Source organism: Thamnophis elegans, chromosome Z (assembly GCF_009769535.1).
Source record: "Thamnophis elegans isolate rThaEle1 chromosome Z, rThaEle1.pri, whole genome shotgun sequence".
Classification (NCBI taxonomy): Eukaryota; Metazoa; Chordata; class Lepidosauria; order Squamata; family Colubridae; genus Thamnophis; species Thamnophis elegans.
This window is the reverse complement of record NC_045558.1, coordinates 2,653,631-2,666,001: the sequence shown is the minus strand read 5'-3', so window position 1 is coordinate 2,666,001 and position 12,371 is coordinate 2,653,631. Positions and strand designations below refer to the sequence as shown.

At 49.7% G+C, this 12,371-nt stretch overlaps 1 protein-coding gene across 1 annotated transcript in view; it reads right to left on the bottom strand.

Moving 5' to 3' along the window:
- Positions 1 to 8,930: 8,930 nt before the first annotated feature.
- LOC116520614 (cathelicidin-related peptide Oh-Cath-like) overlaps positions 8,931 to 12,371 on the bottom strand; it is a 3,463-nt gene continuing 22 nt past the window's right edge. The window contains exons 1-4 of the mRNA XM_032234879.1: positions 12,208 to 12,371; positions 11,656 to 11,763; positions 10,775 to 10,936; positions 8,931 to 9,086 (exon numbers count right to left, since the gene is read on the bottom strand). The exon at positions 12,208 to 12,371 is cut by the window's right edge and continues 22 nt beyond it. Of these exons, the coding sequence (XP_032090770.1) occupies positions 8,931 to 9,086; positions 10,775 to 10,936; positions 11,656 to 11,763; positions 12,208 to 12,371 (590 nt within the window). The remainder of the gene's footprint in view (positions 9,087 to 10,774; positions 10,937 to 11,655; positions 11,764 to 12,207) is intronic.

Genomic DNA, 12,371 nt, shown 5'->3' with positions numbered 1-12,371 from the left:
ATTTAATGGGTTGGAGCTAGAAGAATTAGGCCAGGTTTCAGGCTGATCCGAAGAGCTTCCCCTGCGAGGTAGTCCTTTCCAACCTTGGCAGCTTTAAGAGGGATGACGTTCAACTCCCAGAGTTTCCATCGGGAGATGAAGGTGGAGGAATCCTGATCTGGTGAGGTTCCAGAGCAGGTATCTCAACCTTGGTGTAGGAAGGGAACTTATAGCAATAGCAATAGCAGTTAGACTTATATACCGCTTCATAGGGCTTTCAGCCCTCTCTAAGCTGTTTACAGAGTCGGCATATCGCCCCCAACAACAATCCGGGTCCTCATTTCACCCACCTCGGAAGGATGGAAGGCTGAGTCAACCTTTGAGCCGGCGAGATTTGAACAGCCGAACTGCAGAACTGCAGTCAGCTGAAGTGGCCTGCAGAGCTGCATTTAACCACTGCGCCACCTCGGCTCTTCACCAAGACAGTGTTGTACTAGGAAGAGACATCCAGAAACCTTAAGAAACAATATTGTCAGAGGAACCGGACTAAACGTCACTAGAATAACAATGCCAGCAATGACTCACCCATATAGGGACTCTGGACGCATTTTTTAAAAGAACCTCCTGAGAATAATTACAAGGGTTATCAAGACAATTAGAAACAGCTGCGGAGTACAAAATAATATAAAAATCCAGCACGTGCAGGAAGAAATTACCTTTGAAATAGCGAAAGGTCAGATAACAAAGATTGACTAGCTGAAGATTTATCGGGAGAATGGAGAACTGGATTAGCTGAGGGCAAAGATTTAATCATAAAACAATTAAAAAGGAAAATATATCAGAAGACAGTGGGGCTCATCCCTGCCCCACGGGGATTACTTTAGGGCAGAGGAATAACAAACGCAAGACGGGATTAGAACCCTTAAACAAGGGCATACACAAAATGCACAATAGTACAAAGGAAACAAAAGGGCTTCGAAGAGAAAAATGGTGTAAAAATGTACACTTACTGTACATCGGTGTCAGCTACCCCAGGAACACTGGTCCATTAGGGTGTAGGATAGTGTTAGATTAGATTAGATTTAGGCGGTAGGGTTAGGGGTAGGGTTGGGGTTGGGTTGAGATTAGGAGCGATAGATGATGGCGGCCGCAGGGGCGAGGACTTGGTATCGAGAAAATCGGCGCTCTCTCCCCCTCCTTCCTGAGCGGCTTGGGCCAGCTTCAGACTGTGGCCCACCGGATTATGGACCTTATATAATCTCAGGAAAGAGACTTCCTTCCACGTGGTCCCCTGATCTCCTTTGGGACTTTAAGGGGGGGGGGGGTGTAAAACTGAACGGTTGCTACCTGTGAACATCAGGCATTTTTGCCTTGCCCCTCTCCACGTGCGACTGCCTTGTACACCATTGACTTCTGGTCTTGCGGCCGTGGACTTCTCCCTGGGACATAGAAGAGGGAGAAAGAGCGGAGCAGCTCTCCATCTTTACACCATTGTTTGATAGCGCACTATCGCAGTGCGTACTTTTTAATGCATGGTGAGTGCTTGAGGTATGATTGGGCTGTATGTTTGAACCCACTTTTATCTTTATATCGCTGTATTTGTGTTTTTAATTTGTCATGGGGATTGCTTGTTTGTATGATTGAGTACGTCTGATAAGGCTGGGTTCCTCCTACACTGAGTGCTCTGCAGAAGTGTTAGGGGGGCCTGGTTTTAACCCCCATCCTTAGAATGTATGGTTCGAAGGGCCTGCCGGGGATGTCGGCAGCTTTGAGGGAGGATGGGCGGCCTATAGACACGGGAGTGGGCCGGAGCATTACGGTCTTAACTGGGAGGGGCAGATATGGCGGGGACTTTAGAGCGAGCCATTACCGGGGAAGGAGGGTTCGCTATGTTACAGAGATCCTTCCTTCCGGCCCTATTAGTCCCACTCCAAGGCCAGATGGCGCGCGTAGTCAGGGCCCTGGTCTCAGGCTGCTGTTGCTAAAATGCCAGGTCTGTGGTTCACAAGGCTCCCCTCATCTGGGACCTAATATTAGACGAGGGGGCAGACCTGGCATGTATTACTGAAACCTGGCTGGGCCCGGAGGGAGGAGTCCCCCTCACCGAGATGTGCCCAGAGGGTTTTCAGGTGCTTCACCAGCCGCAACTCCAAAAAAGGGGTGGGGGAGTGGCCATTGTTATCCGAGGGTCTCTAGTTCCTCGTAGGATCACTGCTCCGGAGCTTGTTGGGTGCGAGTCCTTGTTGGTGAGGTTGGATCCTGGGGATCAAGTGGGCATGCTGCTAACGTACCTTCCTCCCAACAGCGTTGCAGCAGCTCTCCCCTCACTCCTCGAGTCAGTAGCCGAGCTGGCAGTTGAGTTCCCCAGGCTTATGGTGCTGGGGGATTTTAACTTGGCTGGATCCAGGCGATAGTGACCGCGTCTCTCCAGGAAGGGTCCTTTCCCCCCCCTCTAAAGGTGGCGGTGGTGAGACCCCTACTGAAGAAGCCGTCCTTGGATCCAGCCGTTTTAAATAACTACCATCCAGTCTCCAACCTTCCCGTTGGGAAGGTTGTGGAGAAAGTGGTGGCCGCTCAGCTCCGGTGGTCCTTGGAGGAAACCGATTATCTAGATGCCTTCCAATCCGGTTTCAGGCCTGGCTACACCACGGAAACTGCTTTGGTCGCACTGGCAGATGGTCTTTAGAAAGCCAGAAACGGGGGCCGCTCCTCCGTTCTGGTGCTCCTTGACCTCTCAGCGGCTTTCGATACCATCGACCACGGTATCCTTCTGCGGCGGTTGCGAGAGGTGGGGGTGGGAGGCACCGTTCTTCGGTGCTTCTCCTCCTACCTCTCGGACAGGTCGCAGTCGGTGTTGGTTGGAGGGCAGAGGTCATCCCCTAGGCCCCTCAATTATGGGGTGCCGCAGGGGTCGGTCCTGTCCCCCCTGCTGTTCAACATCTACATGAAGCCGCTGGGAGAGATCATCCGACGGCATGGGATAAAATACCACCAGTATGCGGACGATACCCAATTGTATCTGTCCGCCCCGTGCCAGCTCAGTGAAGCGGTTGACGTGATGTGTCAGTGCCTGGAGGATGTTAGGATCTGGATGGGGGTGAACAGGCTGGGTCTCAATCCAGACAAGACCGAGTGGCTTGTGTTTTTTCCTCCCACAAATTGGCCAGCTATTCCATCTCTCAAGCTGGGGGGTGAAATTATACACCCCTCAGACAGGGTTCGCAATCTGGAAGTCCTCCTGGATCCACAGCTGACTTTAGAGCACCATTTGTTGGCTGTGACCAGGTGGATCTTTGCCCAGGTTCGCATGGTGCACCAATTCCGTCCCTACCTGAACCGGGAGGATCTTACAACAGTCACTCACGCCCTCATGACCTCAAGACTGGACTACTGCAATGTGCCCTACATGGGGCAGCCCCTGAAGAGCATTCAGAGACTTCAGCTTGTCCAGAATGCAGGCGCGCGAGCGATTGTGGGTGTGCCTCGGTACACCCACGTTACACCTATCCTCCGCGAGCTGCACTGGCTGCCTATTGGTCCCCGATACGCTTCAAGGTGTTAGTCATCACTTATAAAGCCCTTCATGGTACTGGACCTGGGTACTTGAGAGACCGCCTGCTGCCAATCACCTCCAATAGACCCATTAGATCCCACAGATTAGGCCTCCTCCGAATTCCATCTGCCGGCCAATGCCGGCTTTCGACCACCCAGAGGAGGGCCTTCTCTGTGGCTGCTCCGGCCCTTTGGAACGATCTTCCTGTGGAGATTCGGACCCTCTCCACCCTTTGGGCCTTCCGGACGGCCCTGAAGACCTGGCTGTCCCAGCAGGCCTGGGGGTCTTGAGTTCCACCCCTACTTGAATTTGGTTGTGCTTGTTGTGTTTTTTAAATTGTCTGTATTGTTGTCTTGTTTTTGTCTTACTTTTTGTATTTGTTCCCCTCCCCTTGGTTTTTGTTCAGCCTCCCTGAGTCCCTCTGGGAATAAGGCAGCATACAAGTCGAATAAATCCAATCCAAATCCAATCCAAATGTCACTGTTGGTCTTCCCTTCCTGAAAGAAAATAAAGAAACCCTGCTTTTCAAGCCCAGCGTGCTTCGATCTTAAATTCTTTCACTGCTCTGGTGACGCTCTCCCACCCCGGGAAGACTGAACCCACGGGGGGGATTTTCTTTCCATCTAACACATGGCAACTTTAAGACTTGTGGGCTTCAACTCCCAGAGTTCCTCAGCCAGCAAAGCTCCGGGACTTTGAAGTCCACCAGTCTTAAAACTTCCAAGGTTGGAGACCCCTGTTCCAGAGGCCCATTGAGGACAATAAGCACTGAATTTTCTCAGGTCCTTCCTTGAGAAGAGGGACAGAGATGGAAGGTCACCTTGACCCCCAACAAGGGATGGATGGCTGCCAAAACTCATGGCGTTAGCAGAGATGTCTAAATTGACTGTTTTGATTAAAGAAAAGAGGACAAACATATTTACTTTGACACGGAAACCACTCCTGGACTTTGTGCTTGAGGTGGAAAAAGATGAAACTTTGACCTTGGGTTTTACCGATTAGATAGATTTGTTGTTTTCGGGAATGGCTAGTTTCTATTATTATGAAAAAGTAAAAAGATGAGCATAGATCTTAATCTTCCCCCCCAAATATGGGGTGCCGCAGGGTTCGGTCCTGTCCCCCCTCCTATTTAATATCTACATGAAGCTGCTGGGTGAGCTCATACGCCGGCACGGGATCAAATATCATCAATATGCGGACGATACTCAATTGTATCTGTCTGCCCCGTGCCAACTCAGCGAAGCAGTGGAAGTGATGTGCCAGTGCCTGGAGGCTGTCAGGGTCTGGATGGGAGCGAACAAGCTTGCACTCAATCCAGACAAGACCGAGTGGCTATTGATGCTGCCTACCAAACATTCCACCTCTCAGCCTGGGGGGTGAAATTATACACCCCTCAGAGAGGGCCCGCAATTTGGGTGTCCTCCTGAAGAAACCATCCTTGGATCCAGCCGTTCTTAACAACTACCATCCAGTCTCCAACCTCCCCTTTGTTGGGAAGGTTGTAGAGAAGGTGGTGGCCTTCCAGCTCCAACAGTCCTTGGAGGAAGCTAGTTACCTTGACCCCTTCCAGTCGGGCTTCAGACCTGGTTACAGCACAGAAACCGCTTTGGTCGCATTGACCGATGATCTCTGGAGAGCCAGGGATGGAGGCCATGCGTCCATCCTGGTTCTCCTTGACCTCTCAGCGGCTTTCGATACCATCGACCATGGTATCCTTCTGCGACGACTGCGGGAGGTGGGAGTGGGAGGCACTGTTCTACGGTGGTTCTCCTCCTACCTCTCGGACAGGTCGCAGACGGTGTTGGTTGGGGGGCAGAGATCGTCCCCGAGGCCCCTAACTTATGGGGTGCCGCAGGGCTCGGTCTTATCCCCCCTACTATTTAACATATACATGAAACCGCTGGGTGAGATCATTCGGAGGCACGGGATAAAATACCATCAATACGCGGATGATACACAGTTGTATCTGTCCGCCCCGTGCCAACTCAATGAAGCGGTGGATGTGATGAACCGGGGTCTTGAGGCCGTTAAGAACTGGATGAGAGCTAACAAACTGGTACTCAACCCAGACAAGACCGAGTGGCTGTTGTGTTTCCCTCCCAACAATTTGGCCAATGTTCCATCACTCAGGCTGGGGGGTCAAATTTTACACCCCTCAGATAGGGTTCGCAACTTGGGAGTCCTCCTGGACCCACAGCTGACTTTTGACCATCATCTGTCAGCTGTGACCAGGGGGGCATTTGCCCAGGTTCGCCTGGTGCGCCAGTTGCGGCCCTACCTGAATCGGGAGGCCCTCACAACAGTCACCCGAGCCCTTGTGATCTCTAGGCTGGAATACTGTAATGTGCTCTACATGGGGCTGCCCTTGAAGAGCATCCGGCGACTGCAGCTAGTCCAGAATGCGGCCGCGCGAGTGATCGTGGGCGCACCGCGGGTCGCCCACATAACACCTATCCTCCGCGAGCTGCACTGGCTACCTGTTGATATCCGGGTGCGCTTCAGGGTGCTACTTACCATCCATAAAGCCCTCCATGGTAGTGGATCTGAATACTTGAGAGACCGCCTTCTGCCGATTACCTCCCTCCGTCCCATCAGATCGCACAGATTGGGCCTCCTCCGAATTCCATCCGCCAGTCAGTGCCGACTAGCGACCACGCGGAGGAGAGCCTTCTCAGTAGCAGCTCCGACCCTTTGGAACGATCTCCCCGTGGAGATTCGTACCCTCACCACCGTCCAGACCTTCCGCACAGCCCTTAAGACCTGGCTATCCCGTCAGGCCTGGGGATAAGATTTTAATCCGCCCCGCCCGAATGTTGAATGAATGTTGTGTTTTACTGTTTTGTTTTATTTTATTCACATATATGTTTTCTCTTGCACTCCCTCCTACGAGTTGTAAGCCGCCCTGAGTCCCCTCAGGGAAAAGGGCGGCCTATAAATGCCAAATAAAACTCTAAAAACTCTAAAAAAACTCCTGGACCCACAGCTGACGTTAGAGCACCATCTGTCGGCTGTGACCAGGGGGGCTTTCGCCCAGTTCGCCTGGTGCACCAGTTGCAGCCCTACCTGGACTGGGAGGCACTTCAAATAGTCACTCATGCCCTCGTCACCTCAAGACTGGATTACTGTAACGCGCTCTACATGGGGCTGCCCCTGAAGAGTGTTCGAAGACTACAGCTGGTCCAGAACGCAGCCGCGCGAGCGATATTGTACCTAGGTACACCCATGTTACACCCATCTTCCGCGAGCTGCACTGGCTCCCTATTGGTCTCCGAACGCACTTCTAGGTGCTATTCATTACTTTTAAAGCCCTACATGGTTTAGGACCTGGCTATCTGAGAGACCGCCTCCTGCCACATACCTCCCAACGACCAATAAGATCGCAGAGGTTGGGCCTTCTCCGGGTGCGGTCGGCCGGCTGGCAGCCCCCTGAGGGAGGGCCTTCTCTGTAGCTGCTCCGGCCCTGTGGAACGACCTACCCATAGAGATCCGGACCCTTCCCACTCTCCCGGCCTTCCGTAAAGCCACCAAGACCTGGCTGTTCCGGCAGGCCTGGGGCTGTTGATTGATATCCAGCCCCGCTTAGATGGAATGGATGTTGTGGAATTTTTTAACAACTTGTATCTTTGTTTTAATCTTTTTATATGTTCTTTTGTCTTGCTGTGAGCCGCCCAGAGTCCTAAGGGAGTGGGTGGCATACAAATTTTATAAAGTAAAGAAAGTAAAGTAAAGTAAAGTAAAGTAAAGTAAAGTAAATGCCTTATTCAGCTGCACCAAAGGAATGGGAAGTCAATGCCTTTTTTCCCCCCCCCCTTTCTTTTTCCCACTATTCCCTTCCCTTTTTCCTTTCCTAATTTCCCTAATATTTGCTTCTGTATTCGGCACCAAGTGTCGAAATGGAAGCGCACACACATGGGGGGAGCACTGGAAACCGGAAGAGCAGCTCCGTGCCAGGCAAGCTTGTGCGGGAGCTCCAAAAACTGAAAGAGCTGAGCTTCCGGTTTCCGACATGTGCATGCATGCTGGTTACCTGGTCTTCCAGTTTCTGGCATGCATGTGTGTGTGTGTGAAGACCAGCTGGCATGCATGCATGTGCGTGCCGGAAACTGGAAGCTTAGCTTCCTGGCGCACGCACGCATGCCAAGGAGCTGCTCTTCTGGTTTCCAGCACTCGCGAAGAACAGCTGGCCGGTGTGCGCCGGAAGCCGGAAGAGCAACAGGCGACTGTTGGTGTGCCTGGAGAGATGGCTCTGCATGACACCACAGTGGTGGGATTAAAATAATTTAATGACTGGTTCTCTGCCCTAATGTCCAGCTTGGGTAGGCCAAGAAGAAGACGAAAAGGAGGAGGAGAAGAGAGAGAGAAGGAGAAAAGGGAGAAAAGTAAGGAGGAGAAAGAGACGAGGAGGAAGAAGGAGAAGCAGGAAGAGCAGGAGGAGGAGGAGGATAAGGAGGAGGAGGAGGAGGAGGAGGAGGAGGAGGAGGAGGAGGAGGAGGAGGAGGAGGAGGAAAGTCTCTTATGGGAGTTGAAATCTTGGAGTAGGGTAGGAGTATGGGAGCAAAAAGACCCATTCAAAATCCCATGTCATTTTCTGCAAAACTTTAACCTGTCTCTCTGTAAGAACCTTCTTACAGAGAGACAGTCTGCAACCTCCCTCATCCTGGTGTGATGAATGGTGAGACTTTATTTTTATTTTATAAACTTTATTTTCCTCCTGCTGACAAGCAGCTGATTTTGCCACCAAAGCTGGTAATTTGGATGCTTTGCTCCCCACTTTTTAAAGGGGGGGGGGACTAGGAAGGACCTGAACTGTCCTTTGAAAGGAATAGAGGCAAGTTGGATGCCCACAATTCTCAGTAAGAAGCGATCCCGGAGAGTTTGATGTTTAACACCTTTCTCCCTTCAGCTGCGCATTTTCTGAAGCAGGCCTGGGTGTTTATTCCATTTTTCAAAGCTTGACAAATCTCTGGCTTGTGGCTATTTGGCTTCTGACACATTTCATAACCCTTTGCTGGATTTTTGCAAGTTATTTCCTAAATCATGGAATTTTTGAATGAAAGAAAAACGCTACGTTAAAAAAAGAGTCGTGTTTTGCAAAGAAAAGACTAACTCGGTCCCATTTCAGCATTTATTTATTTATTTTTATAAAGCTGCGTTACAAATATTTATCGCCGCTTCAATCAAACCGTTCCCCCAACTCCTCATTTGCTGCAATGTTTGATTTTTCTACCTGCGTACAGAGTTCAAATTCTACTTCAAATTTGAATTTGCATAAAAGTATAAAAAGCCCGGATTCAGATCCAAGCTGGACAATTGGAGAATGACCGTCATTTTCTGCAGAAATGACTTCCGTCTGATCTCAAGGCCTTTGAGGCTAGCTCCTTCTTTATCATCGTGCGGTTTATCCTGAAGGGACCTTGTTTGAAAGAATTCCAAACCTAATGTATGTCTTCCAGATTTTTTCCCCGAGTTTCCTGATCTTCCTGGAACCCTTCCTGATCTTCTTGAAACCCTTCTTGATCTTCTTCCTTAATTTCTTCAAACGTTCGGGCTCGTCCTAGAGGGGAAGAAAAGGGTCGCATCTGGTCAACCCTGGTTCCCCAACAGGCAGCTCCTCTCCTCTCTGCTCCTCTGATGCTCTGGGCTCAGATAGGGAGCCCTGCAAAGCGGGCAGCTGCGGCCTTTCCGGACAATGAAGGGGATTGCATTTTTGTGAATTAAAATAGAATAGAATAGAATAGTAGAAAATAGAATAGTAGAGAATGGAATAGAAAATAGAATAGAAAATAGAATAGGGTGGGATAGAATGTGGAGTGGAGTATAGAGTAGAGTAGAGTAGAGTAGAACAGAACAGAATAGGGAATGGAATGGAGTAGGATAGAGTAGAATAGAATAGAATAGAAGACTGAAGAATAGAATAGAATATAGTAGAATAGAATAGAACAGAGCAGAATAGAATAGGTTAAAATAGGGTAAGGAAGAATATGGAACAGAACAAAACAGAACAGAACAGAATAGAATACAGTAGAGTAGAATAGAATAGAATAGGGTAGAATAGGGTAAAATTGGGTAAAATAGGGTAGGGAAGGATATGGAACAGAAAAGAATAGAATATAGAGTAGAGTAGAGTAGAATAGAATAGAATAGAATAGAATAGAATAGAATAGAAATGGAACAGAACAGAAATGGAACAGAACAGGAAATGGAATGGAATGTAGCAGAGTAGAGTAGAATAGAGTAGAGTAGAACAGAACAGAAGAATGAAGAATAGAATAGAATAGAACAGAACAGAACAGAAGAATAGAATAGAATAGGAATGGAATAGAAAAGAACAGGAAATGGAATGGAATGGAATGTAGTAGAGTAGAGTAGAGTAGAGTAGAGTAGAGTAGAGTAGAGTAGAGTAGAGTAGAGTAGAATAGAATAGAATAGAATAGAATAGAATAGAATTCTTTATTGGCCAATTGTGATTGGATACACAAGGATTTAGTCGCTCTCAGGGTACGTAAAGAGACACGAGAAGGAGATTCTATCCACTTTGGGGCTGAAGGGGCCTTGGAGGTGATTTTAGGAGTTTAAAAGCAAAAGACATTCGTTAGGAACTTAATCTGAGAAATGCAGATTAAAAATGGATTTTTTAAAAAAACCTGCCAAGAAGGTTTTTGCCATGAAGCATCTGAAGGCAGCAGAAGAAGCAATGGATGGAAACTAATCCAGGAGAGAAAAAACCTGGAAGTAGGGATAAATTTCCTGACAAGGAGAACGATTCACCAGTGGAAAGACTCGCCACCCAAAATTGTGGGCGCTTCACCGCTGGATGTTTTTTTTTTTAAAGAAGCGACTGGACAGCCCCCTATTTGAAAGGGTATCCTGCTCGACCAGGGGGTTGGACTAGAGGACCTCTCAGGTCCCTTCCAGCTCTATTTTGACCGATTGATTGGGATTCTGGTCCATTTCAAAGCTGTGGGGTGTGGCGGGTGTGAACTGAACCCCTAGATTCCCTGAACTTCAGGAACAGGAAGTACAGCAAGGGGAAAATTCTGGGATATAATTTCCAAAGGCAAATCTGTCTTTTTCTTTCCCATCCCACCCCTGTAGCCCCTTGAGCTGAGTGATTCTCTGTCTCCCCTTAATGTGCTTGTCCCTCCCACGGGGGCCTCTTCTACCTGGCCAATTGTTCAACGTATCTCTTCTAAGGCTTGGAGCTCATCATCAGAAGTCCCAGACACCATACCACCTTCTTACCTCCTCCACTTCCTCCTCCTGGTTCTGCTCCTCCTCCTCCCCCTCCTCCGCCGCCTCCCCCTCCTCTTCTTCTTCCTCTATTTCCTCCACGGCTTCACAGGTGACCACAGCCACTGGGGGCTTCTCCCCAAGGAAGAATTCGCCTGTGCATTCTCTGACCACCTACGGAGAAAAGAAACATGGTGAGAACGAATTCCCCATCCCATCTTGTTTTCCCACGGGAAGATCTTGGATCGGGTCCCGATGGGGCTTCAACTGGGTCCTTCCAGAGCAACGTTGGACAAGCTAACCTCCGTCAGCCTCTGTGGACATTTTAGGAGAACAGGGGGACAACTGTGGAAAGGTTGAGGTGTTGGCTTCCTTCTCCATCCATGGAGACCCCCAAGGTGGTTTTTCAAGAGGCCCCTGGACTTTCCATTCAGAAATGAATGTAAGACGCTTTAGCGCTGAAGAAACTTCGTGGACGAGAAACAAAAAAATATTGGAGGAAAAACAAGAAAGTCCAGTCTTGAAAAAAGCACCTTCGGGACAACCGTGACCTGGATGATTGGGAATCTCCCTAGACGTCTGGGCTAAGAGTTGACTGGTTCAACCTGTCCACGGACCCTTTGGGGGAGGAGGAAGAGACTCCTGAAAGGTTCAAGGGTTGGGTGCCTTCTCCATCCATGGAGGGGGACCTCAGGGTTGACTTGGAGGACCAAGAGGAATAATGTCCCTCAAGACAAAGGTGGAAGGGAAAGAAGCAGTCTTCAATAGGCTCTTTCTTCAACCCAAACCCCAGTGGAGATGGACAACCAGCTTCAGCTCTTCCAGGAAGGTCCCACAGAGGTCCCATTGGCCCTCTCTCCATCTACAATGGATCACTGGCACCAATCACTCACCCCGTCTTCTTTGAAGTCACATTTATCCAAGGAAACTTCTCCTTCTGGTCGACAGACTGTCTCCTTGATGGTGAACTTCAACTCTTGGGTCCCTTCAGAATTGGGATCCTGAAAGAAGATATGGCCAAGTGGAGGTGTTACTTTTTGAAGCCCCCCCCTGCACCTCCCCCCCGTTTTAGGCTGGGATCGATTCTCAAATGAGTCTGGATGGAGCTGCCAGAACAGGACTGCAGAGAAGAGTCCATGCAGGTTCTAGATCTTCTTCATACAAGGCCCATCATCCAGATTGACCCTAGATGGAGGCTGTTGAAGTTCTCCGTGCCAGGAGAACAGGAGCGATGGATTCCCCCTTTCCAGCCAGCTCCACAACAGCCTCAGAGCCGCTTCCCTGGGTCTACTCTACCATAGATGGAGGCTGTTGAAGCTAGGAGAACAGGGTGGGCAGAACCTTTCAGTTAGCTCCCCAGAAGTCTCAGAATCGCTCCCCACAAGGGATGGGTCTACTCTACGCAGAGTCAAGTCCACCATGGACCTGAAGTGAAGGGTAGCTACCCAATCAGGTTGAGGAACAGCCTCCAGGAGACGGTAGAGATTATCTCCCTCAGCTTTGCTGTTGTAGATGACCACTCCCTGTTCCACGGCCGCTTCAAAGGACAGCGGACTCTGTGATGGTGCAGAGTCCCCAGAGGCTGAGAGAGCCCCAACCAGCAGCAAGG